The 24650-nt window shown below is 48.9% G+C and overlaps 1 protein-coding gene across 1 annotated transcript; it reads right to left on the bottom strand.

Annotated features, from left to right (window-relative positions):
- Window positions 1–193: 193 nt before the first annotated feature.
- ZSCAN2 (zinc finger and SCAN domain containing 2) lies at window positions 194–21748 on the bottom strand. Its single transcript, XM_044230361.1, has 3 exons — window positions 21677–21748; window positions 19127–19637; window positions 194–4134 (listed from the first exon to the last, which is right to left on the bottom strand). Exons 2-3 carry the CDS (start codon window positions 19527–19529, stop codon window positions 2693–2695), a joined length of 1845 nt encoding a protein of 614 aa, XP_044086296.1. The 5' UTR covers window positions 19530–19637; window positions 21677–21748; the 3' UTR covers window positions 194–2692.
- Between the last annotated feature and the right edge of the window lie 2902 nt (window positions 21749–24650).

The following is a 24650-nucleotide window of genomic DNA, read 5'->3' as shown; positions in this document are numbered from 1 at the left end:
GGGCAAGACACAGAGACCTGCCAGAATGGGCATGGGGAACTTGCTGATGGTAAAGCATCACTCTTTGTTTTCTTTTTACCATTTATTACGTATTAGAGAAAGTGCTGTGGGGGTGTGGCAGGGGGGTGGATGGGGGAAGCAGACTCCCCGCTGAGCAGGCTCCTCGATGAGACTCATCATGACCTGAGCCAGAACCAAAAGTCAAGACACTTAACTGAACCATCCAGGAGGCCCTTATTATAAATGTTTAACTGTCCCAAGGCTGTTCCCATGAACTCAGAACAAACTGGGAACAAAACCTCAGTCCGTAAAGGCATGTACATTTAGGGGAGATGTTCTTGGTACAGAAACACAGGCATAACTGAATTGAGAGCCATGACATGGTGGTAATAGATCTGCCGAGGAGACCAGGGCTTCCTGACGGCTTTTAGGGAAGAAGGCTCTGCCCTCCCATCCCACACTGAGTGGCATGAAGGCCTGTATGTGTCACGCCCTCCCTGCCTCAGCAGACCAGCTTCATGGGCAAGCAGGACGGGAAGCAAAAGACTCCCGACCTTTCTAGGACCACAGTGTGTCATTTCCCATTGTGGGTCCAGCCTGATCTTGTGTCCTTTTTCTAAGATATTTTGTGTGCCTACCAGGTAGAGAGGAGTAAAACAGAAAGTTTTGCAAAGCTTAATGTCGGTTCTTTTCTTACGTTGAGACTTGGGGGAAGAAGAGAGCCAGTATCTTCTACAACCCAAATCCCAGAACTTATTTTCAGCTAGGAAAGCACCCTATCCATTCTCCCTTGAATGTTTCTTGTAGCTTCCCAGACAGATGGGATTATTCCTCCTGTAAGAACTTGATGGAGACGGGTAATGGGATTTCTTGCTCATCACCTTTCCCTAGTACCTAGCACAGTGATGGTACTTAAGTCCTTAGTGTTTGCTAAATGGAAGTGAAGGAATGGGATTAATGATGGGGATCTCACAGCCTTCATGGTTTGGTTTAACAACCATCACTGCTGAGCTTAGAAATGTCCTTTTTGTATCTAATCTAATTGATTCTGGATAGAGATGATTCCCAATGACATTCTTAGGTGGCCACCTGGCTCCTTAGCTAAAGCTGCCACAGCTGCCACTCCAAGTCTTGGTTGACAGACTGAATGAATGCACAGTTGGCAAAGGACAGTGGACAGATGTGTGCACAGGTCAAGCACATAGGTCTTGGTTCACCAAAGGTGTATTCTTTAAAGCCACTGATTTTTACTCCTTGAAGGTCTTGGACCACTTTCAGCCTATGGCAGGAGGTGAGTGGGTGGAAAATGAGGTGTGGGTTGGTTAACAGTCAAGTTCACATTGAAAGGCAGATGCAGGAAAAGAATGGGACTCTATTTTATTAGGAAATATTGAGCATCCATTCTATAAGAACCAAGGCCCGTTGTGAGCACAGGCTCTATGCACTAGAGGAGGTGGTTTCATATTTCCCAGAAACACCTTCTCTGTTCTCTTCTTCCTTATAACAAACACCTTGACCTGCTATCATCCCCTGGTCTTTATGGTTTCAAGGCTCAAGGACCCAAGAACAAAGCCCTGGTAGCATCCCACGATCAAGGATGACACCTGTAGGACAACTTCTATTTCAAGCTCAGATCTGTCCAGAGGACAGATTCTGTCCCCAGAATCAACACTTCCTTAAAAATATGAAAGTATACAAAAGCTACCAGACAGAATTCTAGACTTGCTCATATAAAATAAAAACAAGAACAGGGGAATGACAAGTGCATAGAGAGATGATTTGGGGGCTAGTATCTGTGGGGGTGAGGACACAAGCCAACCCTGAAGGGTGCAGGACTGTTTCACCCTCAGAGAACCCACCACCCACCAGCAGTAGGTGGCTGGCGGTCCCTGATTTCCCATTCAAAAAACAAAACCCCACAAAAACTAGTGCATTCCCCTGGCATCCAACTTACCATAAGACAGTAAGCAGAGACACAAGCAAAGGTGTGCATCTCCTCAGTTTCTACCCTCCCTGGTGGGTGCTGTTCAACTCTTATCAGTGGAAAGGCTATGGGGACACTGGTTCCAGGCCATACTCCCTCCAGTCTCTGGGTCCCTGACACTTTCTACAAATAGAAAAGGGCTTTACCTTCCTCTGGCTGACTCAGAGTTGGAAAAATCCATCTACCTTGACCTTTGATTTGAGAATCAAAGCCCAGGACACAAGGCCAGGGAGAGCCGCTTCTGACCTAACAGCCTGGCACAGCAGGAGCTGCTGGTGAAGGCACCTTAGCCTGACCAAGGGGCGGCAGAACTACCAGACCGCACCTGTCATTTTCCAGTATTTCTGAGGCCTCAGCCTGGGCTGTGGGCCATGCTGTCTTCTGTCCCCCACGAGAAAGACTCCCCCTGTGCTACCAAAGGGGAAACTGAGGCCTGGAGGACCAGGAGAGAGGAAGCCAATCGCGTGTCATGCAACAAAACGGAAAGAGACCCAACTCTGCGGCCTTCAGTTCCCCTCCTCTGCTCTGGGGGTGTGACTCCACGCACTAAGATGGCAGCAAATATTAGAATCGGGGATGAGCGAGGGTGAGATTCTGGCCCATGTTCCTAGAGACCTCTTGGGAAGAATGGCTTTCCTGGAGGGATGTCACCATTTGGGGGCATCATGGCTGGGCCCTGATCGCCCTCTCCATTGGCCCTCAGCTAGCTCAGTAGGCTTTGTCTTTGGCATGCGTTCTCTGGTGAGTGATGAAGTTAGAGCTGTTGCTAAAGCCCTTGCCACACTCAGGGCACTTATAGGGCCTCTCCCCCGTGTGAATGCGCTGGTGGATGATGAGGACGGAGTTCCAGCTGAAGCCCTTACCACACTCGGGGCAGCGGTAGGGCTTGTCCCCCAAGTGGGCGCGCTGGTGCATGACCAGGATGGAGCCCCGGCTGAAGCTCTTGCCGCACATTAGGCACTGGTAGGGCTTCTCGCCAGTGTGCGTCCGCTGGTGCACCCCAAGCTGCGAGCGCTGGCTGAAGCCCTTGCCACACTCAGTGCACTTGTATGGCTTCTCGCCAGTGTGAACTCGCTGGTGCTTGAGGAGGTTGGAGCTCCAGCTGAAGCTCTCCCCGCACGTCAGGCACTCATAGGGCTTCTCGCCAGTGTGCGTGCCCTGGTGCGCGATGAGGCTGGAACTCTGGCTGAAGCTCTTGCCACACTCGCCGCACTTGTAGGGCTTCTCCAGCAGATGTGTGCGGCGGTGTGTGGCCAGGTTGGAGCTGCGGCTGAAGCTCTTGCCGCACTCACCGCACTGGTAGGGCTTCTCGCCAGTGTGTGTCCTCCGGTGTGTGATGAGCGCTGAGCTCTGGCTGAACCTCTGCCCGCACTCGGCGCACTTGTAGGGCTTCTCGCCTGTGTGGATCCGCTGGTGCCGGATCAGGTTGGAGTTATAGCTGAAGCTCTCCCCACACTCCTTGCACTCGTACGGCTTTTCGCCTGTGTGGATGCCCTGGTGTGTGTTAAGGCTGGACCGGTTGCCGAAGCTCTTCCCACACTCAGGGCACGAGTAGGGCTTCTCACCCGTGTGGGTTCGCTGGTGGGCAATAAGATTGGGGCTCCTGCTGAAACTCTTGCCACACTCGGCACACTGGAAGGGCTTTTCTCCCGTGTGGATCCTCTGGTGGGTGATGAGGTTTGCACTCCGGCTAAAGCTTTTCCCACAGTCTCTGCATTTGTAAGGTTTCTCCCCCGTGTGGGTGGTTTGGTGTCTGCTGAAGTTGGAACCATCGCTAAAGCTTTTCCCGCATTCATTGCATTTGTAATATTTCTCTCCCGTGTGGGTCCGCTCATGGGTGATCAGGTGGGATTTCCGGCTGAAGGTTTTCCCACACTGGGGACACTCGTAGGGCTTCTCACCCAGATAGGTGCCCTGAAGGCCGATGAGCTGCCCGACTTCCCTGCCCTGAGTGGGCACCTCCCTGTGGTCCCCACTCGGGGCATTCCCCTTTGGCCCCCTGGAGCCACAGTCTCTCTCAGAGTCACTTTCCCAGTCGGATTGCGGAATGCCTTCCCCTTCTGGCATTTCTGAGAACATCTCATGTGGCTCGGCGTCCTCAAAAAGATCCTGATTGGAGTTCTCCCCATTGTCACTCTGGATCTCAAAATCTGAAACAGTGAAGAAAGACATAGGATTTATACTCAATTTCCTGTAATGATGAGAGAAGGAAAGGAAATCTGAGTGAAATATTTAAAAACTTAAACTAATGAAAATTAAGAAGCTAAAGGATCCTCAAAACTTTTTTTTTAATAAATTTTTTTTAAAGATTTTATTTATTTATCAGAGAGAGAGAGAGGGCAAGAGAGCAAGCACAGGCAGACAGAATGGCAGGCAGAGGCAGAGGGAGAAGCAGGCTCCCTGCCGAGCAAGGAGCCTGATGCGGGACTCGATCCCAGGACGCCGGGATCACGACCTGAGCCGAAGGCAGCTGCTTAACCAACTGAGCCACCCAGGCGTCCCAATCCTCAAAACTTTTTAAAAACAGGTTCATTTCCTTCTTCGTGCTTATCTAGTCAGAACTTATTCCCGCTCGGTGATCACCCAGAATTTCTAAGTCTTAAAGATTTGGGTTGTAGGTCTGTACCTGTTTGTCCATTGGGAAGTGAAGTCAGGTGGGAATCTAAAAATCCTACTCAACGGAAAGCAACAGGGTACACAGTGACCCCCAATACTCACCATGGCAGGTACTCAATTAAATTTGGAGAATGAATGAAAGCGTTTTTCATTGGTACCAGAGAAATTTCCCTAAAGCTCAGTCTCCTTTCAAAAAGAGCAAATATAATAATTTCACCCATTACAGTATATCCTGTGTTTATAATCTTATTAGATTATAATAAGTAAGACCCAAACAAGATGACAGGGCCCTGCAACAAGGACTCAAGGTGTCTATACGATGACAAGTGGGCAGTTAGAAGAGCCTTAAAATGTATCTGCAGTAGGAGCTTACGGTTGGACCTCCCGTCAGTAATATAAAATACCTACCAGCCAGAAACTTGTCAAATTCTGCTGCCCAACACTTTTCAAACATTTTGGTGGAAGAAATCAGGAGGGGGCACCCGAGTGGCTCAGTTAAGTATCTGCCTTTAGCTTGGATTGTGATCTCAGGGTCCTGGGATCGAGTCCCTCATTGGGCTCCCTGTTCAGTGGGGAGTTGGCTTCTCCCTCGCCCTCTGTTCCTCCCTTTGCTTGTGCTTTCTTGCATGCTGTCTCTCTCAAATAAATAAGTGGAATCTTTAAAAACAACAACAAAAAAGAAGTATGAAGAAAGAAAGAAATCAGGAGGGCATATTGCTGACAACATATGTGTCTCCTTCCTTCACTGAGAGACCCTGAATTTTATTCCAGGATCCAGCCGTGGAGAGCGGTGAGCCTGGACCTCACTGTTCTGAGGCCCATAGAAACTGAGCCACATGTTGATTTCATGGCTCTAGCCAACAGTCACGAACAGTCTGAGAAGTGTCATCAGAAATTAATGGCTGTCAGGAATGTTAACACTGCCAGGGAGTTGTTGGCAACACTGTTTATGCAACACAATGTCCTCTTGATGAACAAGAAGGAAATTTCCCTCTCACCGACATTCCCAACAGCATTGCTGTTCTGAGCCACTCATGTGTTTGCCTCACGGCTCCACTTGTGGTGCCCTCTCTGCCTTGCCTCCTTGGAAGCTTGGAGCCACACGCTCAGAGAGAATACTGGATGTCTGTACAGCCCAGGTTCTTTCATTTTTCCCCTCCCAGTATTTCATTTTCTGCTATAATTTCCTTGTGCTTGCTCCCTCCCTCCCTCCACCTCCCTTTCTTCTTCCCTCTCTCCCTCCCAGCCTCCCTCCTTCTTTGGCTAATCTTTCCTTTATTATTTCAATTTTAGTGTATGTGTTGCAAGCGAGCACCCTTATGCTCTCTTTCTGTAAGTTGTCTTCACTTCTTTTTTTGGAATTCTGTAGGGTGTACAGAAATAAATCAATGATTTCTTGATCAGGATGACAGCCTGATTATTCCTAGCACCTAACATCAGACCTCCAGAGAAAGCACATCCATCCATAACAGGAAAGACCATTAGTAAAATAATTACACGAGATCCTAGTGACATTCCCATCACTGAAGCTAATAGTTTATTTAAAGTTGGATGGTCGATTCAGTGATTATTAGTTTCTGTAGGTGAAGGTAAATTTCTGTAGGTGCACAAGATAAAAACTGCCATACCCTCAGGCAAGCTCTGGGTTCTAGTTATCTGTCGGTCCACAGCAGATTGTATTTAACCGTACAAGTAGGCCTGTGATTCCACTTCATGCCCAGTAACACACATGCTGCTGGTGATCTGTGGCTCCAGGTGTCCATCCAGGGGACAGATACAGGCACAAGGGGCACAGTGCATGCCCCCACATGGCCAGGACCCAGAGTCCTGCACTTCTACGACCTCCTGCAACAGGGTTTTGCAAGTTTCTAGCACAGAGGTCGGCTCGCACCCTCTTCTACAGGGTCCTTCAGGCAGAGACCCTGATTTATTTTCTGCAAGTGAATACTACCAAAAACATTTCTTAAAGTGACCAGTAGGGGCACCTGGGTGGATCAGTCCATTGAGCCTCTGACAGTTGGTTTCAGCTCAGGTCTGATCTCAGAGTTGTGAGATCGAACTCCAGGTCTTGGGCTCTGAGCTCAGCGGGGAGTCTGCTTAAGTTCCTCTCTTTCTTTCTTTCTGTCCCTCCCCCTGCTTACTCTGCACTCTCTCAGATAAATAAATCTTTTTTTTTTAAGAAAGCAGCCTTTTAAAATTTTTTATTTTTTATTTATAGATTTTATTTATTTGACAGAGAGAGACAGAGAGAGAGGGAACACAAGCAGGGAGCGTGGGAGAGGGAGAAGCAGACTTCCTGCTGAGCACAGAGCCCGATGTGGGCTCAATCCCAGGATCCTGGGATCATGACCTGAGCCGAAGGCAGATGCTCAATGACTGAGCCACCCAAATGCCTCAATAAATCATTTTTTATCATTAAAAAAAAAAAGACTTTAGAAATTGTTCTCTTCAGAACAGGAACATTATCTGATAAGGTTTTCCACTGCCTTAAAATCAGAAGAACTGGTTGGTACGTTCTGGAATGAACTCAGAAGCAACAGGGAAAACAAACAAAAACTCAAACTGCATAAGCAGTGAGATTAGGAGGAAGATTAATTTGCAGACACCAAAATACATACAAGGGCTTCCAGAAACCGCTGAGATAGGGCAGAGGCCAATGCGGCAGGAAGTGAAGAGAACGAGCGTGGAAAGTGGTGTGGGGGGAGGGGCAGGGGGCTAGAACTGAGGGGCAGCTGACCTCAAAAAGTACAGGCGGAGGGGGCGCCTGGGTGGCTCAGTTGGTTGAGCATCTGACTCTTTACCTTAGCTCAGGTCTTGATCTCCTAAGTTCAAGCCCCGCCTTGGGCTCTACACTGGGCGTGGAGCTTATTTAATTTAAAAAAAAAAAAAAAAAGGATATTAAAAAAGCTGAGGCAGAAAATCACTTCCTGAAGGTAAGGGAGTCTCCCTCAAGAGCACCAGGGCATTCAGGAACTGGGGCCAACAGGGCTGGCTTCTCCGGTTCAGAGAAGCACGGGAGGTGCTTCTACAGCCAGAATCCCCCAGACGACCATCCTCTGTAGGAAGCTTTGTTTCTTTAAAGCAGAAAGGAGAGAGCCTTTGACCCTCACACATTAGTCATGGCAATTATGACTGAGAAGGTGACATTTTTCACGCATTAAAATCAAAATAAACAAGGGGCTCCTGTGTGGCTCAGTCAGAGTAGCCTCTGACTCTTGGTGGCAGCTCAGGTCACAAGATCAAGCCCCACCTCGGGCTCCCCTCTTAGCTGGGAGTCTGCTTAAGAATTCTCTCTCTCGGGGTGCCTGAGTAGCTCAGTGGGTTGAGTCTCTGCCTTCGGCTCGGGTCATGGTCCCAGGGTCCTGGGATGGAGCCCCGCATCGGGCTCTCTGCTTGGCGGTGAGCCTGCTTCCTCCTCTCTCTCTGCCTGCCTCTCTGCCTACTTGTGATCTCCGTCTGTCAAATAAATAAATAAAATCTTTAAAAAAAAAAAAAAAGAATTCTCTCTCTCCCTCTGCCCCCCTCCTCCCTGTGTACACTCTCTTTCTCTGAAGAAAAAAAAAAAAAAAAAAGGGAGAAATAAACATTAAGAGAAACAAGTGCTTCCAGGAAGACCCCACAGTAAAAGTTGGAAGAGACAGGGAGACAGCAGGAAAAGATGGAGTGGGATATGGCAGGATGAGGAAAAGCAGAGGAAATCCCGAGACCAGAGCGCAGGAGGAGGAGTGCAAAGGAGGATAGGTACGCTGGCAAGCAGAAAGGGAAAAGGAGGGCCGAGAAGAGCCTGGAAAGAAAACCGGAATGAGGAGGACAAAGGGATTAACGAGAAGGATGGAAAGAGAAGTTGGACTAAAGGAGAGTCCATCTACACATAACTGGAATTCTCAAACAGGGGAACTAGACCAAAGGCACAGAACAAACATGAACGTAGGAAGCTACAAGGACCCTGGGAAGGTGCACTGTGTTAGGAAGACTACTCCAGAGGTTAGTGATGAGATGGGACATGAGGCAAAAGTCTCGAATCACTTATTCGGGGCAAGAGAACCACCTGGGCTCAGACTTCTCTATAGTGACATTCACATCTGCAGACACAAGGCAGACAAGAAAAGAAAAGGGATGCCCAGGATTTTGTGTTCAACAAAAACATCCTTAAAGTATCACATTGGCAGGTAAACAACTGAATATGCACAAATTCTCAGAATATGGTTCCTATGAGCCCTTCGAGAGGGAACTACTAGGAAGTGAGCTTCGGTCCACCACGAGATGAAGGGAACTTGAGCAAACAAGCTGGGGGTGAGCACTGGATACACCAGACTTCAGAACGAAGTCTCAAATGACTGTGGCCATTACAATGAGAAGAGAATGTGGGGGCTACCCAGCAATGTAGAAATGGTACTCTAGCCAAATCCGGGATTGAGAGAAGGTGGGACAGAGGATATGTTCATTGACTGATATATGTTCATGGATTGCCTCCCTAACCCTAACCTCAAAGTGTACCATTTAAAATTGGCAACTCAAGCACCCAAAGTGTATGCAAGTGTCTCCCAGAGCAAAAATCAACCTTAAGGAGCACCTGGCTGGCTCTGGTGGTAAAGCATGAAACTCTTGACCTCAGGGTCATGAGTGAGCCACATTGGGTGTAGAGACAACTAAAAAAAACAAAACAAACAAACAAAAAACTTTAAAACATTAAGACAGGATTACTCACTGAGACCAGGGGTTGGGAGGAGAGGGACTATCTTTGTCAGATGTTCAAACATACTATAGATCTCAGGAACGAAAACACTGATAGACAGTAAGACCAGAGAAACAACAAGAACACTCTAGAAACAGACTCAGTAGTCATGTGAATTCAGAACTGAACACAGGTGGCACATGAATAGACAGATGAGCAGAAAAGAAACAAGAATTTAGTGACGCTAGGGGCACCTGGGTGGCTCACTGGGTTAAACCTCTGCCTTCGGCTCAGGTCATGATCTCAGGATCATGAGATCAAGCCCCACATTGGGTTCTCTGCTCAGCAGGGAGCTGCTTGCCTTTCTCTGCCTGCCGCTCTGCCTACTTGCAATCTCTCTGTCAAATAAATAAATAAAATATTTTTTAAAAATTTTAATTTTTTTTTAAAGAATTTTTTTTTCACTAGAACTTGAACATCTGACAAGGACAGCCTCTCAAATCCACAGAAAAAAGGCACAACATTCAATTAATGTTCAATAAATGATGCTGGACTGACTGGTGAGGCCAAATGGAAAAAAATCTGAAGTTAGAGCCCATACGGGAAAAATCCAAATTGGTCAAAGATTTAAATGTAAACAAAAACAGCATCCCAACTATTAGATAGAAATATGAGACTTCTTTTCTAATTGTAAAGCCTTTCGATGTGATACTTAATTTTTGTGATTATTTTCTACCACCTCACTGCAGAGAATCCAGACCCAATAACCCCCCTGCCCTGTCAGTGGCTTAAGGACCAGCCGAATCTTCTTTTGCTAGACAAAGAAGCAAGACTGCATCGGGCTCTGCACTCAGCTGCTCCACCTGGAGTCTGCTTGAGATTCTCTCTCCCTCTATCCCTCTTGCTCATGCTCTCTCAAATAAGTAAATCTTAAGAAATGCATCCTTGAAATAGACTTAAAAGAATATATCATTCTTGGGCTGCCCATGTGGCTCAGTTCGTTGGGCATAGGACTCTTGGCTTTCACTTGCATCATGATCTCAGGGTCTTGGGATCAAGCCCTACTTGGCCTCCGCACTCAGTGTGGAGTCTGCTTGAGATTCTGTCTCTCCCTCTCTCCCTCTCCCCCACCCCACTCTTTTTTTTTTTTTTTAAGATTTTATTTATTTGACAGACAGAGATCACAAGTAGGCAGAGAGGCAGGCAGAGAGAGAGGAGGAAGCAGGCTCCCTGCTGAGCAGAGAGCCCGACGCAGGACTCGATCCTAGGACCCTGAGATCATGACCTGAGCCGAAGGCAGCGGCTTAACCCACTGAGCCACCCAGGCGCCCCCCCTCACCCCACTCTTGATGTGGTGTCTCTCTCTCTCAAAATAAATGAGTAAATCTTAAATATATATATAGGTATGTACACACACACACATACATATGTGTGTGTATGTATGTGTGTGTGTATATATATATATATATATATATGACTCTCCCCTTGTGCATTGCTGGTGGGAATGCAAAATGGTGTAGCCACTATGAAAAACAGTATGGTGGCTCCTCCAAAAATTAAACACAGAATTATCATATGATCTAATAATTCCACAGCTGGGTCCACATCCAAAAGAACTGAAAGCAGGGACTCAAACAGGTTTTCTTACATCCATGTTCCTGCATTATTCATAATAACCAAATGCTGAAAAACCAAAGGTCTATCAACAAATGAATGAATGGAATATTATTCAGCCTTAAAATGGAATGAAATTCTGACCCATGGTTCAACATGGATGAACCTTGAGGACATTATGCTAAGTGAAAGAATAAGCCAGCCATAAAAGGATAAATATTGTACGATTCCTCCATATGAGGTACCTAGAGCGGTCATATTTATCATAGTGAGAGAAATTAGAATGGTGGGTGCCAGGGGCTACAAGGGAGGGAGGGAGGAATGGGGAGTTCTATCCTGGGCAGAGTTTCAGTTTGAGAAAAGGAAACAGTGCTGAAGATGGATGGTGGTGGTGGTCGTACAACGATATGAATAATTTAATGCCTGTGAACTGTACACATAAAAATGATTAAAATTGGGGTGCCTGGGTAGCTCAGGCGTTAGTTACATGTCTGCCTTCAGCTCAGGTCATGATCCCAGGGTCCTGGGATCAGGACCCACTTCGGGCTCCCTGCTCCGTGGGGAGCCTGCTTCTCCTTCTTCTACTCTCCCTGCCTATGTTCCCTCCTTAGCTGTCTTTCTCTGTCAAATAACGAATAAAATCTTTTTTTAAAAAATGGCAAATTTTATGTCATGTAAATTTTATCACGGTCAGAAGAGAATAATACATGGCTCATAATTTTAGGTACTCTATCAAATTTAAAATAGATGATATTACCTACTAACTGAAATAAGTTTTAGAAGATTAAATAAATGCTCAGAAAGGCAGAGACTTCCCAGAAACACTCTATTAAATTTCTGATGGTCCAGTAGGCAAAAGAATTAATGAGTACTTCCCTGATCAGTCGTTAAGGTGGAACATGTGGTTTCATAAAGTTATAATTCACTTTTCTACATTTCTAAATTGCCCATTCATATCTTTTATCTTTCATTCCACTGCACTGACTTTTCTTAGGGACTACAGAAGCTCTTACAGATCAAGGGCTTTTTATTGCTGTTGTTAAAGATTTGTTTATTTATTTATTTACTTGGTTAAAGATTTTATTTATTTGTCAGAGAGAAAGAGAACGCACATAAGCAGGGGTAGAGGGAGAGGGAGAAGCAGACTCCCCACTGAACAGGGAGCCCGATGCAGGACTCGGTCCCAGGACCCCAAGATCATGACCTGAGCAGGAGGCAGATGCTTAACAAATTGAGCCACCCAGATGTCCCAAGATTTACTTATTTTAGAGAGAGAGCGTGTGTAACCTTGGGGGGTTGGATGGAGGTGGAGGGGAGGAGAGGGACAAGAGGGGAAGGGGAAGCAGACTCCCTGCTGAGCAGGGAGCCTGACACCGGGGCCTTCATCCCAGGACCCTGAGATCATGATCCCAGGATCATGACCTAGGCCACCCAGGCGCCCCCAGATCAACGGTGTTTGACTATTATCTGCTGTTTGCAGATTTTGTTGTAAATATTCCCTTCCAGTTGGTGTATTGTCTTTAACTTTGTTCACGGTACCTTTTTTATATAAAGGACTTTTCTGTTTTCCTGAGTCCAATCCAGCTTTGAAGATCACTGTCTTGCTTAAGAAGTCCTTCACCACAGGATTATAAACACATTCTTCCTACATGTTATTCCAGGTCTTTTAGAGTCGAGCTCTATAATCTACCAGAAATTTGTCACTTGTGAGGCAGAGATCTAGTTCTGTGTAAGTTAAGAAGTAAGGGTCCAATGTTCGTATTTTAGAAATGGTGAGACCGCTGTCCAAAGGCCATTCACTGAACCTGTCGCTGAATTGCCTTAGGCCCTCTTCCTTCCCTTCTGGGTTAGTAAACAAAAGCCACAGTCAGGCTGAGGCTAAAGCAGTGGTGGTTGGACCTTCCGCGCCGGCCCCGACCTCCACAGGGGACTCACTCGCACCTCCACACAGCTGCTCTCAGGGCTGTGCATGCCCCTGCCCAGCCAGACGCCTGCTCTTCCTCACTCACGCTGAAAGCATATCATGATGAGTGTGAGGAAAACAGATATCAGTGGGTAGATAAACCTGAATTTACTGTGATTGATTTAGAAAAATGAACTAAACAGTCGCAGACTCTGGCACGTTGGTGTGGGTTAGACTCCAAATTCTGGCGAAGCCCACCTGATTCGGACACACCACAGTGTCTCAACGCCATGGTCAGAGCCATGGGCCTGAAGTGCAGGTGTGATTCTCACCCAGCTTCCTCCCGGGCAGGGTTCTCCCCATCAGGGCGCTCTGGTGCCTGGGAGCACTGTTCCCCATGCACTCAGGCTGCCTGAGAGATTGGCCTCTGATAACAACGGCAAGGGGCTCTGTTATTGGTTTAAATGAATGATTGCCAAACATTCTACAGTTAGAACATTACATCCCTCTCAGAGCTCTGTAAGGTCTACACTGCAAATATTCCAGTGACTTAAAGGTGATTTTTGTTTTGAAACTGAGAATCATAGCTTTAAAAAGACAAACACCTCTCCAAACGCCCCAACACTCTCTGTTCCCTGTCTTGTTATGAAAAATGCATGCACTTGCTCATTGTTGGCAAGAAGGGAGCATTTCTGGGGCAGCAAAGGCAGGCTAGGTAACCTGTTGCCTGTGCTTGCCCCAAGCCAGGTGGGGCTACGGATGCCTGGGGAGGTCAGCTGTGACTTGGGCTCAGCTGTTGGATAAGAGGAGGTTTGAAGTTGACAACGTCCACTCCCCTCTAGGCTAGAGCAGTGCTTCTCACACTTCAAAGTGCAGGCGAATCACCCAGAGATTTTGCTGAATGCAGGTTCTGCTTCCTGTGGGGTGGGGTGAGACTAAGCGTGCTTTCCAAACAAGCTGCAGGTGACACCGGCACCACTGGTCCGTGGACCACACTTTGAGTAACAAGGCTCTAAGCGGTGGTTTTGACACTTGGCTGCGGCTTAGGGCCATCTGGGAATTTTCAAAAATTTCCTCGCCTGGGCCACACCCCATGCCAGTGGAACCAGAAAATCAGAATCCCTGGGAGTGGGACCCTGAGTGATTCTGATGTGTGGCCAAATTTGAGAACCAAAGGTCTAGCGCAGCAGCTGGCTAACTGGAGACTAAATCAGGACCACCTGGAGGGCTTGGTAAACCACAGGGTAGGGGGCCCCAACCCCAAAGTTTCTGGTGCAGTAGGTGTGGGGTGGGGCCCAGGAAGTTCATTTCTGACACAAGTGCAGAGGATGCTGACGGTGTGGGCTCAGGGACCACACGCTGCGCCGAGGGTCACGGATTTACACAGCAGAGTTCATCCACTTTGAGCCCAAGAATTTCCCCTTTGTTCCCCTCTGACATCAGCAGTTTCTTTCTTGGGTGGTGGAGCTTCTGTGAGATCAAATCTGTATGTCAGGAGAGGAGCATTTCACCTTTCCCCTGGTGTTGCCCCCACACTGGTGTGGGGGTGGGGGGTCCGGGGAAGGCCACTGGGGCCTCTGACTCCCCCCATCTGCAGGCTCTAGTGCTATCTTTCTGCTCGCCGCTTAAAGAAAGGTGCACAAACCCTGGGCAGAGCAATCAGACAACAGTCCAGACGCAAGCTGTCTCAGCTCTACAGTGACCATAGTTTCTGAACCCCAAACTGAGCCATACAATTTGAGAAACGATTTCCGGCCTCAGGCCGCTGACGGATAGAGGAGTCTGAGGTAAGGCCTGGCCACCCACAATCGAACTGAGACACTCTGAGGATTCGCAAGGACAAGTATTTCATATTCAGGATTACCCTGGACAATCTGCGTTGTCATTCACCAAACTGCCAGGAAAAAAAAAAGAAAAGGAAGTGTTCTGGGTTTAGGTTGGGACTTTCTAACAAGTAGTAGAGATAACCGGTGCTTTTCATAAACTGTCTTTCAGTGGGTCTGTGAACACACAGCCTCCAGGCAAAAACTGCAGGGGTCAATCTCACATCAACCGAAAACCCTCTTCCCTGGAGAGACAGGCTCCACAGGACCAGTGATGCCCTCCTGAGGCCTGCAATCAATGCCCTTCCCTGGTTCATTTGCTCCATCCTGTATTAATGTGCAGGTGCGTGGCCAGCTTCCCCGCACAAAAGGCACATGTCCTCCCTGGGGGTGTGGCTTCTCCATACCCAAGGTTTCCACTCACAACCTGTCCCACGCAAGGAAATGCCCTTGGTCTCCTGCATGATCCCTGCACTTTAGATGGACAACATCCAGTCAGAGAGGCCACCTTCTAGTTTGTACTCAGGCCAGACAGGGAGGGATGTCCTTGAGCCTTTGGAATTTGAGGAATGGGAGTAGCACAAGCCTCCATCCTTGAAACATGTTTTATGAACAAATACCTTTGCGATGCCTAGCCGGCTCAGTCGGAAGGGGATGGGACTGACTCTCAATCTCGGGGTTGTGAGTTCTAGCCTCGTATTGTGGGTAGAGATTACAAAAAAAAAAAAAAAAATTTAAAAATATCTCTATTAATAGAATAAACATGATAGTATTCACTGGGTTGGCTGAACAAAGCATTCATGTGGCGCTTCCAAGAATGAAGACGCCAGAGACTGACAGCAAGGGCTCTGCTGCTGGACTGAGCTGTCCAGGCTGCCCTCTGGTCTGAGCCTTCCCCCTGGTCTGCAGCCTCATCTCTCCTGCTTTCCAGACTTGGCCATGGCCAGGCTGTGTTCTGCCAAATGTGGCCTTGACCCCATTTTGTTTTAAAACAAAAGCTTAGCATGGCTTTCTCAAGGAAAAGGCCTGGAACAAAGAAGCGATCCTTCTGCCTCCTTCATGGACCGTGCTAGCAAGGAGCCTCTCTATACCTGCCAGTAGGCAGGAAGGGTTCGTGTGTTCGCGCCAGCAATACTGAGCTCCCACAGTGTGGGGGGCTCTGTGCGCGGTGCTGGGAGAGAAGAACAGAAAGAAAGAAGAAAACGGGTTCCATGCCTTCTTGGATTTTAGAAGTTGCTAGAACAAATGAGACAGCTATTCATATAAATAGAAAACAAGATGGAACATAATCAAAAGCTAAAGGACAAGGAGAATCCACAAGCTCTGGGGCAGATGGCTTTGGGGAGAGGGGCTTAGAGGTGCTCCCAGGAGGCTGGGGCTGGCAGCAGGGAAGGGAGACCAGAAGCCAGAAGTAAGGACGGCTTTCTGGAGTGGGTCTCTAAGGGCATACACTCAGGACATCCAGGATTTTATCAGATGGGGATGGGATAGAGCCATCCCCACTCAACACTTCAGAGCACAGATGCACGCTAGAAAGCATAGGCTTTGCTCAAGGCACAGCAAGATCTGGTCTGAATGGAGCCAGGGCAACAGCGGGGGACCACGGGCAGCTGCAGGGCAGCTCGGGGCGGTCACACAAGGCCCCAGTTCCAAGCAGAATAAGGAGCTAATGCTTGATTTGGAGACACCAGGAAACTCGGGATGATTTCTAAGCCACTCAGGTAGAAGGGGGCAGGGGCCCTGAGAGGGAAGAGACTGGACCGCTGGCAGAGCTCTGGGCAGAAACACCATGTGTGGGGATGAACACATTCTTGGGATACACTCACAGGGACATAGGAGCTTTACCATTTAAACCAGCAGCACAGGTCCCATCTTCATGGCAATTTTAAGAACCTTGAAATGTGAGTACCCAGAGGTGCCTGTTAATCAAATATTAAATAACCACTGTCCAAACAGGCACTGAAATGTCCAGTGCTGGCTAAGTGCGTCCAAAGGTCCCGAGCTAGAGGAATAGAACAGAGGTTAAGTGGTTTACATGGAACAAATGTTTGAGGGGATGAAGACAATGCACAGGTTCCTCCGAGTAATCACGGGGAAGGTCAGGAGACTCGTTTGTTAGGCGAGTGGAAACCGACAGAGCCAAGCTCTAGCCAGAGGACTAACAAACCCACAGCCAGCCGGGAGGAGAGGGCCTGCTCAGACCTGAAGCTCTGCTTCATGACTTCCCCAACAAAACAACAACCCCGGGGGGTGCCTGGGTGGCTCAGTCAGTTAAGTGTCCAACTCAGGTTTTGGCTCAGGTCATGATCTCACGGGTCCTGGGATCAAGCCCTGAATCGGGCTCTGTGCTCAGCGAGGAGCCTGCTTGAGATTCTCTCTCTCCGCCCCTCCCTGACTCCTGTTCGCTTGCTCTCTCTCAAATAAATCTTTGAAAAAAAAATAAAAATAAACAACAACCCGAAAGGTCACTCCTCTGCCCTCAACCCCTTTGGCCTCTCCACAGTATCTGGCTAAAGACTTTGAAGTTCCTTATAAACTTGTCACATTCATCACCAGGCAAGTAATTTAAGTTTTTAGGACAGGATAAGAGATTTCTGTTTTCTTTTGAATAGGAAGAGTAAAGTGAAGGGGCCAAAGAAAACCAGGAACTTTGCTTCAAATAAAACCTACCAAACACATGTGGAAGCAAACAGACCAGAGTTTGAATCCCGGCTCCACCACCTCCCATCAAGGGTGTGACCTTGAGTAAGGGCTTGACCTTGCTGAGTTTTCATTTCCTCATCTGTAAAATGACAGCCCCCCCACCCAGGACTGATAGTGAGCAGATGGACATGTGAGGAGCCAGGGGCAGGGCTGGGCCCACAGGAGGCCATCAACGTCAGTCCCTTCCTCCAAAAGCCAGCTTGACTCCTCTACCTCCCATGTCCCCAGGCTTGGTCACAGCCTCTGCTCCCAAACCACCTCCTTTCCCGTCTCCTCTTCCCAGTCTTCCGAATCCTCCAGACAGATGCCTCTGAGTTAGACAGCTTTGTCTTAGTCCTCGCCTGCAATGCCCCATGAGAACTATCACTGTGTACCACAGATGGAATAAAATGCTTAAGAAGGTGCGCCATGTCCTCAGACCCATGGGCTCAAATCCTGGTTCAGCCTCATACTAGCTCAGCGATCCTCAGGGAGTCACTTAACTCCCAAGATGGTGAAATGTCCGTCAGTTTTGCATAGTGGATGCTAGGAACAAGGCCCGGACCAGAAAGGGACCTGCAAACGTCAGCCAGTGTCGCTGCTGGTTCTTCTTACCTGTGTCCAGTGTCCTCCCCTTCTCCTGCTGTCCCCGCCTCTGCCCAACCCCTCTCCCAGCTGCCTGATGTCTAGGCAGCTTCCTGACTGCTCTCCTGCCGCTGGCCTCTCCCTACTTGAATCAAACCTACATCCTGTTGCCAAATTCCACTTCCTCCCATGCCCCTTGGGCTCTAGTTCAAGAACCTGCTGAGGCCAACGACATTCAGTTCAAGCCCCCACCCACCCTTCCCCCAAACTCCACATCCCACCACTTCCTAAAAACACACTTTCTACTCCAACCAGCCAGCCTCCCTTCCTGTCACCTGAATCAGTGAGCTTCGTGCGGCCCCTCCCCACCCCCACCTTTCTTCTCAGCTGCCAAACCCTCCCTGCTGCCCTGCACCTTTGCAAACCCCACTCTGGCCTATAACCTCGTGCTCAAGCTCCACGTGCTCTCTGACCTCTCCCGGCCTCTCCCCTCCTCACTCTGCACTTCTGCGGCTCTCATCAGTGCCCAGGCAGCCATCATCCGTGGGTCCTGAAGCAGCCCCAGGGACACGGGCAGATGCGAAGGAAACATCTGGTAGTCAAGGGAGTCCGGTCTACAACTGAAGACCAGAATAGAGACAGAGGAGTTAAGTGGCGTGCCAGGATCCCAGAATATATCAGTAACGCAGGAGACACGGACGGTAACCGTGGCAAAGAGCTCACGTTTTAAACGACTCAAAAGCTTACGATGACTTTATATCATAGCAAGTTCCTAGTCACTAGCTGGTGTACTTGTCACTGATCTCGGTTTCATAAGAATAAACACTTAAAAAGTAGGATTATCTGGTTTTTCAAATTGCTGGAACTTCAAATATTTGGATGTTTATTGCACAATCAAGGGAGGGTGCCAGGGGACGTTTTATATGGTCTTCAGTCCCCCTCCCCATAACCTCTATCAGCTTCCCAACCACTCTGAATAAACAAAGAAGTAAACACTGTGCTTATTACGCAAATATAGCTCCAAGAATAGTCCTATAAGGCTCTCCTATACTGAGACTCTGGAACCACCACTGCATACGAGGGCATTAGAAAGGGTGAGCATGTCCGGGTTGCCTGCAACAGCAGCAGCAGGACAGGCTGTCCCCACCTCCATCCTGGATACCACCCTCTCCTTGTCCACAAACACCACACTCCTCCATGGTGGGGGATGCTCCCGCCCTCCTCCATGGGGCCCAGCATCTTACCGCCCTCCTGAAGGGTCTGGGTCAAGTCCTCCACCAGGGCCACGGCCTCCTCACTGGTTTCGGGGCGATGCTCTTGCAGCCAGGCCTGAATTTCCCTTGGTAGCACGGTCAGCATCTGTTCCTTGGTGTGCACTTCCGGCCTCAGCCAGCGCCGACAGAGCTCTCGGAGGCGGCCAAGTGCACCCTGCGGCCCTCCGGCGGCCTCCCCGTGGGGGCTACCCTTGCCAGCACTCTGGGGAAAGGGCTCTGACTCAGGGCCATCTTCCTGCAATACAGCTTCCTGCACCCAAGAGTCATCCTCCAGGATCATGGTGGTGACCTCCTCCTGTTCGTCTTCCTCTTGAGGCACCTGGACCAAGGGGCTCAGGGAGCTGGTTACTCTCGGCCCCTCTGCAGCCATCATTCACCTTCCCAGGGAGATCGCCCAGGCCTCTAACCTTGAACCTCAATCTTCTAGAGCGAGGCTCATGGAGGAGACACCTCCTGCCTCAAATTTCAACAAGTAGTCTGGCTGGAAAATGAGAAAGAGAACCACAATCAATAAGTAGACTGTCCTACAATGATCTCACTCACAGGAGCCCAGGTCAGGCCACCAAGTGAGTCTTACATCCGCCAATCAACACAAGTTTCCTGTCCCTCTTAAAGGAAAAATGGCTTACTCCTAAAAACCTCTCTCTGTGGCAAAGGAAGTCAAGAAGAATCACAAGCACCAAAAAATACACAAATTTTCTTTCCAAAAGAATGAGTATCAGAAATTCAGAGTCCTCCTAAGGACGAAGGACTGAGTTATTCTGCCCTAAATCAGTTCAGAGTGAGTGACCTTGACCTAACATACAACTCAGTCCCTTAACCTCATTGACCATTTAATAGGTAGAGATAATAATACCCATCCTTATCTTCAGGGGACATCTTTAGGATTAGCAATGGATCAGATGTCAAGATACTTTGAGCCTCACTTCGAGGAAGGCAGTATCTTTTTTTTTTTTTTTTAAAGATTTTATTTATTTATTTGACAGAAATCACATGTAGGCAGAGAGGCAGGCAGAGAGAGAGGGGGAAAGCAGGCTCCCTGCTGAGCAGAGAGCCCGATGCGGAACTCGATCCCAGGACTCTGAGATCATGACCTGAGCCGAAGGCAGCGGCTTAACCCACTGAGCCACCCAGGCGCCCAGGAAGGCAGTATCTTAACTGCATTCTTACCATAGGAGTATGAAGTTTTAAAATATTCATGCTCTTCAATGCAGCCTTGGCCCCCTCGGGAATTTATCTTTAAAAATAACCATCTTTGGGGGCGCCTGGGTGGCTCAGTGGTTTAAAGTCTCTGCCTTCAGCTCAGGTCATGATCCCAGGGTTCTGGGATCAAGCCCTGCATCCGGCTCTCTGCTCAGCAGGGAGCCTGCTTCCCCCACCCCACTTCCGTCTCTGTCTGCTTGTGATCTCTGTCAAATAAATAAATAAAATCTTTTAAAAAAACCCATCTTTGAAGAAAAACTTATTTGCAAGTAAACAAAACCATAGCCTTGTTTCTAAGTGCAAAAAAATTTTTTAAAAATTGACATTTTAAAAACCAGCAGCAGAGGAATTGGTAATGAATTATGCCACATTCATACAGTAAACTGTACTTAAAACTATGCTGATTTAATCATGGCTACCTTTGGGGGGTGGGGTACTGACTGAGAAGGGGCTCAGAGAAGCGTTTGGGGTGCTGGAAATGTTCTGTATCTTGATTTAATGAGGGTTGCACAAAGCATACGTATGAAATTTAAGATCTGTGCATTCTGCTGCATGTAGTTTTAAGTATTTTTTTAAATTCTGCTGATAAATATTATTAACCATTAATAATCTGAGATACTCTTCATAAACATGAAAATTAGCGATAAAAACAAACCTAGCTAAACACAACACCACAGTACGATCCCAAATCCGTTTAAAAATGTACACAGCAGTTAAATTACTATTTAAAATAAAGACTATAAAAGCAATGAAAACTCATGTTTTAAAAATCACTACCACATCACAAAAACTCAGATACCCCCCCCCTTTTTTTTTAAATGGGGCGGGGGAGGGCAGAGAAGGAGGAAAAAACAGAAGAAAGCAAATCGAATGGGAACCCCGAAGCTCTCAATGTGTATTTACCGAAGGGCTGTGAGAGGCACAGGTATAACAGAAGTCCGGACTGGGAGCCCGGGAAAACTGCTCCCGGTCAGCTCATTCGCTGTCTGCCCCGGGGCAAGACACGCCCCCTCGGAAGCTCAGTTTCCCCATCTGTAAGCGACCAGCTGGGCGGGACGCCGTCCAGCGTGGCTTCCAGTCCCAACCCCGCGCCCCTGGCTGGATGTGCAGGGAGCTCACCAGCCCAGAGCAAGGTCCGGGTGCGTTCGCCGAGCCGACCGGGCGCGTCAACCCGGGGGCCCCGGCCCGCGGGCGCAGACAGAGCCCCCGACACCCCTCCCCCAGCAGGGCTGCCCGCACTGGCTCCAGGCCCGTTATTCCCTCGCCGCGGGCTACCCCCCGGCCCGCGCCGCTCCAGGCCCGTCTCTCCGGGCTCACCTCTCGGGAGACCGGGTCGGGCTTCCGCAGCCACTCCGCGCGCCAAAGCGCCCCCGGGCACGGCCCGGCCCCTCCGGACTCTCCGCGGCTCAAGCCCGAGGGGCACCGAGAACAATGGACGGGAGAGGCCCGCCCCCCGCCGCGCTCATTGGCCGCCGAGAACGCCCCCTGGAAACCCTGCTCTCCTACTGGCGAACCCGGCCCCCAGCCCGACGGTGGGGTGGGGAGGCCGGGCCAAGGGCATTGTGGGAGTTGTAGTCCACCGAGGCGGCCGGGCGGCCGGGCGGGGAGCAGAGCTGGGGGTGGAGAGCTCGGGCGGTGCTACCGCGCCGGCGGCAGGCAAATCCGCGGACCGGCCTTCAAGACCCCAGGGCTGGCCGGAGTAGGGACCTTGGACGGGTCATTTCACCTCCCTGAAGCCTCCGTGTATTTGGCTATGAAAAATGAAAGTTGTGTGGAGGGGCTCGAAGGTCCGTTTCAGCGGGAGTTGTGTGCTGAGGCAGGTTGTCAGGCCCCCGAAGGCTGTCCCCGAGCTGGAAGGAGTCCGCTGCCCGAGCCCGGCGCCCTCTTCCCCAAGCTGCTGGTCCACGCTCGCACCTGGCCTTGGCACACCCCTTTGTTTTCGCACGTGGTGTTCCTGCCGCTGGAGGCAAGCCAGGCCCGCCTCTTCTTTCGTCCACCTGGTCTCCTCGGAGCCTGCCCCAGCGCCGCCTCCCTGCGCGCGGACGCCGCTCCCGGCACACCCGGTCCACGTGTCCACATCGGTCCCTCGTCGCAGCGTTGCTGACCGTGGGTCTCGGCCCCGGGAGAGGAGAGCGGCGGATCGGCCTCTGTCCTTCCCACAGTCGATGCCCTTGAAGAAGTAGCTGCCGCAGCGCCGCAGGACAACAGGTGAGGAACCGTCTGGAAACCCAGGGGGAGACCGGAGGATGGAGGGAAGCACGCTCTCAGCGGTCTGTGATAGACTGTGAATGCTGACACAGAGCAGTGATCGGAGGCGCACAAGCAAATGACCGACTGCCTTCACTGTTCTGATTTTTAATTTATATTACATTTCATTTTTTTTAAGATTTTATTTTATTTATTTGAGAGAGAGAGACAGTGAGAGAGAGCATGAGCGAGGAGAAGGTCAGAGGGAGAAGCAGACTCCCCATGGAGCTGGGAGCCTGATGTGGGACTCGATCCCGGGACTCCAGGATCACGCCCTGAGCCGGAGGCAGTCGTTTAACCAACTGCGCCACCCAGGCGTCCCTATATTACATTTCATATTGATGAAAATTTTGTATTTGAGAAATGTTTTATGTTTATTTGGTTGATTTTAATCTCCTATTCTGTGAACGGATTGTTCGTATGTTCCCATGTTTGTTCGCTTGTTTTCCTTTGATCCAGTATACAGTGTTTCCAGGTGTGCAATAATGAAGTAATTCCATACGACACTCGACACTCAGTGCTCATCGCGACAAGTGCGTTCCTCAGTCCCCATGTCCTCCTTCACCCAGCCCCAAGCCCCTCCCCTCCGGCAACCAGTAGCTTGTCCTCTCTAGTTAAGAGTCTGTTCTCTGGTTTGTCTCTTTCTGTTTTTTTTTTTTTTTTCTTTGTCCATTTGTTTTCTTTTTTTCTTCTTTATTTTATTTTTTTAATTTTATTTATTTTATTTTATTGTAATTTATTTAAGAGAGAGAAAGAGAGTGACAGAGATAGCGACAGACAGCACACACAGGGAGGAGAGGGAGAAGCAGCTTCTTAATGAGCAGGAAATGGGACTTGGGACTTAATCCCCAGACCCTGGAATCGTGACCTGAGTAGAAGGCAGAGCTTAACTGACTGAGCAACCCAGGGGCCCCTGTTTGTTTTGTTTCTTAAATTCCACCTCTGAGTGAGAGCATACAGTATTTGTCTTTTCCTGGTTGACTTATTTCACTTAGCTCAGTACTCTGTCGCTCCATCCACGTCATTGCAAATGGCAAGATTTTTTTCTTCCCATGCTTTAATCAAATTTATTTGCAGGAGTTTTTGGTATATTAAGAAAGTGAGTTCTTTGTCATGGAAGTTGCCATTTCTCAGTTTGCTGTTTTTTTTGTTTTTTAGCATAGAAATATTTATGCTGTCTACATTGTCTTTTTATAACTTCTGATTTTGTTGTTATTCTTAGAGAGTTCTCTGCACCACTCCGAAGATTATTTCGGTTTCCCCTGCCTTTCATTCATGAATGCCCTTAATCAGTCCAAGTGTAACGATGCAAGGTGAAGTTCAGCTGTGGAACACCACATCCCCAGCAGCATCCTCCTGTTTTAGGGTTAGTGGACCCTGTGCAAATAGCACCACCTGGAGGTCAGCTTAAGACGTTTGCACTCCGTGCACTGGAGGCAGAGCTCCAGTGGCCACTCCCCTGGCCAGCAGTTTTAGAGAAGATATGCAAAATAGTTGAGGATGATAATTCTCGGGGATGCTCTCATATTACAAAGATTTGCTTTTCCCCACTTCCTTCCTCCCTAGGAATGGGAATGTACACGAAGGGGAAAGGATGTGTTTGGGTGTGGGGGCCTGGGGCATTGGTAGCGGAAACTTTTAGCAGTTTAAGAGTGTGTTTACCTCTGCTCCTATCCCAAGCCAACCCTTGGCCACAAGAAACTGGCCCTGTCTTGTCATAGGACATTCCTGGAGCCAGCCATCTCTTTCCTGTGCCTGATTCTCTAGGAGATTGGTCCTGGCCAGTGTCAAGTGTCCCAGGTTTAGCTAGAAAGCAACTCACATTCAGGGTACCTGGCTGGTGCAGTCGGATGGCTTTGGCTCAGGTGGTGATCTCAGAGTCACCCTGATCTCAGGGTCAGGAGACTGAGCCCCACAGAGAGTCTGTTTAGCATTCTCTCTCCTCCCTTTGCCTCCCCACATCCCGCATGTGCACTCTCTCACACAAGTAAATTTTTGCTTTTTAAAAAGATTCATTTATTTATTTGAGAGAGAAAGAGAGCAC

Source organism: Neovison vison, chromosome 13 (genome assembly GCF_020171115.1).
Source record: "Neovison vison isolate M4711 chromosome 13, ASM_NN_V1, whole genome shotgun sequence".
NCBI lineage: Eukaryota > Metazoa > Chordata > Mammalia > Carnivora > Mustelidae > Neogale > Neogale vison.
Note: the sequence above shows the minus strand (reverse complement) of the source record. Positions and strands in the feature narration are given on the sequence as shown.

What these genes read in the sequence shown, in the direction of transcription:
- ZSCAN2 (XM_044230361.1), bottom strand. Translation starts at nt 19,529, where the DNA reads ATGATGGCTGCAGAGGGGCCGAGAGTAACCAGCTCCCTGAGCCCCTTG. An exon ending in CCAGACCCTTCAGGAGGGCG is followed by an intron (nt 4,135 to 19,126) that starts GTAAGATGCTGG and finishes TCACTGTTTCAG; the next exon opens with ATTTTGAGATCCAGAGTGAC.